The sequence below is a fragment of the Spinacia oleracea genome, chromosome 1 (assembly GCF_020520425.1).
Source record: "Spinacia oleracea cultivar Varoflay chromosome 1, BTI_SOV_V1, whole genome shotgun sequence".
Lineage (NCBI taxonomy): Eukaryota > Viridiplantae > Streptophyta > Magnoliopsida > Caryophyllales > Amaranthaceae > Spinacia > Spinacia oleracea.
The window spans coordinates 80,097,105-80,103,269 of NC_079487.1; the positions used below are offsets into that span (position 1 = coordinate 80,097,105).

General features: G+C 41.7%; 1 protein-coding gene across 1 annotated transcript; it reads left to right on the forward strand.

Annotated features, from left to right (window-relative positions):
- The first annotated feature begins 1,110 nt into the window (after window positions 1-1,110).
- LOC130466192 (uncharacterized) lies at window positions 1,111-4,999 on the forward strand. Its single transcript, XM_056834890.1, has 7 exons — window positions 1,111-1,725; window positions 1,852-1,989; window positions 2,083-2,226; window positions 4,150-4,281; window positions 4,368-4,492; window positions 4,568-4,640; window positions 4,726-4,999. The coding sequence occupies exons 1-7, from the start codon at window positions 1,126-1,128 to the stop codon at window positions 4,837-4,839; spliced, it is 1,326 nt and encodes a 441-aa protein (XP_056690868.1). The 5' UTR covers window positions 1,111-1,125; the 3' UTR covers window positions 4,840-4,999.
- The last annotated feature ends 1,166 nt before the right edge of the window (window positions 5,000-6,165 follow it).

Sequence of the window (6,165 nt, forward strand, 5' to 3'; positions counted from 1 at the left end):
AGGATGGTTATCAAGGGACAAAGTGGTAGCAGCAGCAAACCTAGGGTGAGTGTCACTGCTCTTTTTTTGAGTGTATCGTATTTGGTGATAATTGATAGTATGTATACTGTTATACTTTTATTAACAAGATATGTATTTCAATATTGTTTTTAAGGAAAAACACGTGGAAGTTGCTCGGAATAGTAAGCTAAAGGGCAAAGACCCTGTCGTCGATGAAGAAATGGAAGAAGATGAGGAAGGGCGATCGCTGTCTGGGGATGACAGTGAAGAATCTGTTTTTGACGGGGATGCATATGAAGATGTTGAAGATGATGAATATGAGGATGAGATATATGAGGACGAAAAATTCGAGGATGAATTATGCCAGAGAACAGTGAAACGTGCGCCAAAGAAAAGGCAATCTGCTAAAAGCAGGAGGGTTATTTCATACGATGAAGTAGAGGAGGAAGAAGATATAGAAGACGAAGACGGTGAATATATGGATGGTGGGTATGAAGATGAAGGAGAGGATGTTGTTGTTCGCGTTCAGAAAAGAGGGAAGAGTTGGAAGGAGGTCGGGCAGAATGCTTTGAAGAAGAAGGCACATCTGCAGATGATGCGGAAGAGGCGTAGAGAGGATTATGATGATGTTGACGAGGGAAGGAGACCTGTGAAGAAGACGATACTTCCTGCGATGAAGCAGATGGGTAGGAAGTTTGATGAAACAGGGGTAGCAAAAGGAAAGCCCCCTGCAAAACAGAAGGCAATCAGAGGGAATAACAGGAGGATGTTTGTGTGGGTATATAATTTTGAAATTTATTCATTGTTTTTAAGGATTTTTATGGTATAATAATGTTTTTTCTACGTAGTTGATGGTAATGTTTTTTTCATGTTTAGGTACCGATTCCCAAACATCCTATGTCTAGGGGTGAGTATGCGAAGTTTCACGGCGTGGTAGTTGCTACTCAGCGGGCTAATTGTGGTCGGAAGGTACTATTGATCCTTTATTTAAAGATGAATTGTGTATTTTGATTAGGTTTTTACTTAAACTATTATGTGTAGCAACCAAGCGTTATCTGTCGCACGGATGCATTTTCTAAGATTATTGCTGCTTTTGATGAGTCAAGGAGAAGTTGCGTTAGGAAAATGGGTTTCGGGGGGATGTTGGATTTGAAAATATCCAAGCTACCTAGGCAGCTGTGCTACTGGCTGATGTCCCGATTGGATGGGGGTAACAGTTACCTTGTTGGAGGGGACGGCCATGTGTTGCCGATAACTGCTTCCCATTGGGAATATGTATTCGGATTCCAGAACAGCGGTCTTCCGGTGCCAGTGAAGGAGTCTGATCTTCCTCCAGGCACCCTTAAAGCGATGGCCCTCAAGTATGGTGAAAAGAATACATCAACCTCAAAGAGCACAATAATCATAGCGAAATCTGTAAAGGAATTGGCAGGGCCGGTTGACGGTGAAGGAAAGATAAAGCCCCTGGCTAATCAGCGTGATAGGGCCTCGTTCATGGAAAATTTCATGATTGTGTTGCTGGGGCAGATTTTATGTCCTTCTACCGATGGGGGTAACATGTCTTTAAAATTGCTAGGTGCAGTTTCCGTGGCAAAGAATGCATCACTGTACAATTGGTGTGAGTTTTGTCACACATGGCTTTTAGACTACGGAGACGCCTGTCAGCGGAAGATAGACCATCAGGGGTATGCCGCTGGGACTGGTGGTTGTGTGTTGTTTTTGCTGGTGCGTCTATCTTACTGAAATATTTAATGTATTAAATTATATAAAAGGTTAATACTGTTATTGTTGTGGTGTTAGTATCCTGTCTTCTATTACAGTGCCTTATCTGAAAGTGGATTTGTTTTACAGATTTTCTACCTAGACCATTTATGCAGGCATCCTGTGAGATGGGATGCGTTTCCCAGGATCAAAGTCTGGACACAGGAGGAAGTGGATGAGGCCAAGAATCGGGATAGGAAAGCGAGTGAAGATTATGGAAGGATTACGGTGGGTAACTGGTTGTTAGTTGGTCGTATTTGTCATATTAAATTTTGTATTATCTAATCTGACTGAAATCTATTCCTTTTATAATCTTTCCAGACTGTTGATGTTGTGTACGGGGATCCTCATCCCCTTTACGACAGGGAGGGTAGACGGTCTCCCGTAGTAGAGGTTGCTGAGATGGTAGCACAGATGACTTCTTCAGAATGGAGACGCACCCTAGCTCAGGAGGTCACAGAGATGGTATGGGAAGTTAAACGATTTCCTCAATTTTATGTTGATGTTAGTGATTAATAGCCAAAAATGTTTTAGGGTTTCAAATAGTACTCATAAATGTCTTTAGGTGTACCATATGAATGATATTGATGTTGTTTGGTACTCTTTGTAGTGGGATAATTTTCAAATACTGAGTGTTAGTGATAAACAGGCATATATGTTTAACTAGTAAAAAATAGTACTCACCAAGGTCTGGAGGAGTCATTTCTGTGTGCATGAATTACTTTACATATTTTTCTGTTTAGGTTATGGGGCAGCTTGCTCCATTATTGCAAGATCGCCGGGGCGTATCCCGTGAAAGAGGAATGAGGTCATATCATGCTACCGATCATTTGACGATAGATGTTGATGGTGTGGCTATGCCGTTGGACCAGTCTGTGAATAAGGTGCTTACAGAGTTGGATGCCGATGACGATTTCGATGTGGAGTTGCAACCGTCTGATGGGGGACGTGTATTTGTGGGCCCTCATGTGAGTGTGCCAGTTATGAATCCCCTAGACCCGGTCAGCCACGGTGATGTACCTTTGGTCCACACTGCTGATGATGTTGGTGTAGTAGCAACTGACCCAGAAACAAGCAAGCACCCGGTCGACCAGACACAACAGCACGTACAGGTTCAAGCTGGTGACGGGCCACCTCCAGATGGAATGTCATCGGAGAAGGTGGGACAGCTGGGTGTAGTTGAAGACAAAGAGGATGGTGAAGACAATGGTGAGGAGAATGTTGAGGAGCCGGAAGAGCAGGATGGTGGCGTCAAGGATGGGGGGCCGAATAATAGGGATGATGACGATGATGAGGGACCGGCTAATGGTCTTGTGCAAGGAACGGTTGCAGCATCGCCCTTGGAGAACATCGCTCAAGAGAACCCCCCCTGAAGATAAGAACAGTGAAGAGAACACCAGTCAAGATAACCCCACTGAAGGGAACACGACTGATGAGAATCTCCAAACTGATGACCAAGAAGGACCACGGGAGAAATTGATCCTAAGGATTCCGAGAACAAACCCAAAAACACGCTATCGGCAGACGCGAGTACGAATGACAAAACTTGAGAGTGACGTAGTAGCTTATGTGGAGTCATACAATCCTAAAGGGAAAGAGCAGTACGTTCTACAACTTTTACTCATGTAACACTTAAGTACGTTGTATACACTAATGTACGTTGTACATTTATGTAATGATAATCACTTGTATCATATCTGTATTTTATGTTTGCAGGGGGGCCATGCTTATCGAGTGTGATGGTAATGATGCAAATCGGATGATGTGCTACTCGGTTGTGCGTCCTAGGGAGTACGTGCATTCCCAGTACGTTCGGGCCGTTGCAAACATATACAACAGGGAATGGGCTCTGGAACACCCAACGAATTCTCGCAGAATCATGCTGGACTCCTCATTTGCGGTATGTTCTCCTAATATTATGTTCTCCTAATATTCACCATTAATGAAATCAATACAGTAAGCGTACGAGGTTGCTTAGTTATTTTGTTACTGTGCTTTACAGTATCAGAAATTAAAGACGAGGGAAACATATGCTGGTCTGCTGAAGAAGTGGTCCACCCCTCTCCAGAAGATTGTGTCAGTTGATATATCTGTGGTAAGTCTAATTAGTCTTTTTACTCCATGTTTATATGTCTGATTATATGCCAACAACATGTGTCTGACTATTTTCGGACTAATAACTGAGTGATGAGGCCGTATTTTTAGGATTTGGAAATAAGTTCCTACATGCCTTTTACGTTGAATGATTGCTCTCTATTTGGTCAGTTCGGGATCTGTCTTCTTTTTGAGGAACGTCCTTGTACAATTTGTTATTTTAGTTTTTGGTGTATTAATTGTCCGCGACACACAGGTATGCGATTTGTAAGAATTTGTAATTATCATGTCCAGGTCTATGTTCCAGTTGTGGACAACGGACATTGGTGGTGTGTTGCTTTTGCACTGAAAGACCAGAAGATATGGTTCATTGACAGCATGTATACTAATCCTGCTTCCGAGCATTCTGGGGATGTTAAAAAATTGGTATCTTAACCTGGTTTGGTGGGAGTTTAAGAACATTGACTTCACTCAGTTTATTGTACTAACATAATACGGTCTCCTCATTCCAGATAGCAGCTGTGGAGTACGTTCTACATTGGAGGGACACGCAGTATAATGCAGCTCTTGTTTGGAAGTTGAAGCAAATGCATACTTGGCCCTTGGACTCCATTAGCTTCCCTGACTACAACGACAAGTACTGTTTATGCTACCTTTTCATCGTCGAGTAACCACCTTAAGTCTTACTGATATGTTTTGTTTGGCTTTGTAGTCATGCGTGTGGAATAGTAATGCTTATGGCTATCCAGGAAAGTGCAAGGGCATTTACAAAGACGATGCATGTGGTAAGTCCTCTACTGTTGTAACTGTAAGTGCCATACCCCCACATTATAAACTTACAGTTGTCTTTTCAAACTTGTTTTGGGACAGGGGGACATCAATGTAGCTCGGAGGGCACTGTTTTTGTCTCACTTGAATTCAGATTTCAACTCCTGCCGCCCGCTTCTTCCCCAAATCGTTGCAACCCACTGCCCAGTTCGTTGATGTTTGGTCGTGCTTCTTCTGCTAACGTTTAGGGTTTTTAACAGAGAAAACAATTGCACACTTATCTGGTCAAATTTTGAAATGTGATTAACGCGTGAACTTAATCATAGTTGTTGTCTTTTGATACTCACATTATTTCTAGGAGATGGGATTCATTGCTTGCAGGTATGTTTTGCAAGTTTTGTGGTATGCTTTGTATCGTGCATTAAAGATTTACAATACGAGTTTGGTACGTGTTGTGATACCTAGTAGGTTGTTTTGTACCGTTATTAGAAAAGTTTGGGTACAATCTACGAGTTTGGTACATCCTGAGCTTTGTTCCGGCTTTGCATGGTACCAAGCATAAATTTAGTACCAAACAAGATCAGATATGTACCACACGAACATTAGTAATTGTTGCTACGAAAGTTGGATGATTAAGAGTTAGACAAAACAGTACGCAAACACGGTGACCTCAGTAATCAAAATTTGCGGTGTTTATGAATTTAGTGAATAACTACTTTTCATTTCAGCAGTGTTTATTGTTATAAAGGATAAAAAGGTTATATCAAGTCCTGAGTCAGGTCCGACCCGTTCGACAGGCTGGTTAATTCGGTTTCAAGTTCGGTAGTTGGGTTTTTATTGTGGTTAATTCTCGTTAATTTGAATTTGAAAGTTGAAAAATGTGATCTTGTGTATTGTTTGTAGAGTAATCTGGAATCAACACATAAACATATGTTTAAACAAACCAAATCACACTTTTACATTCACACTAACCAAATCAAAGGAAATATTATGCTGAAGGAGGATGTCAAACACACAGGATAATTAAAAAAATAACTAAAGCAATACATTTGTGAAATATGAAACAATCACACAGCTAACACTATGGCATTGAAATAATAGTATGAAAATGGCCAGACTTCCAGGACATTACATGCCACCACACTGAATCCTCCAACTGTAGTTTGCATTCCCCACACTTGTGTCGAAATTATTGAAATCAATGTCACTCGGTACATTAAGTAGTGGTTCCCTAGGGTTCAAGGTATTTGACCCTTCCCTCCACAGGTCACAGACGCACTTATATTTAAACCTTGTGTAAGTGCCATTTGTTTCTTTGTACTCTAGGGTTTCATAGTATCGAAAATTAAGGGTACGTACTATTTCGGTGAATTTCCAATCAAAGTCGGGGCGGTAGTATTGATTGATCAATTCCATGGCCCACTTCTTGCATGCGAACACTGAATTAGCCCTAGTTGGCTTGTCCATCTTAGACCATATGACACCCATTATATTAGCATCTCCGGCAACAATTTCGACGCTCTTGGACTTCGCACATCCGTG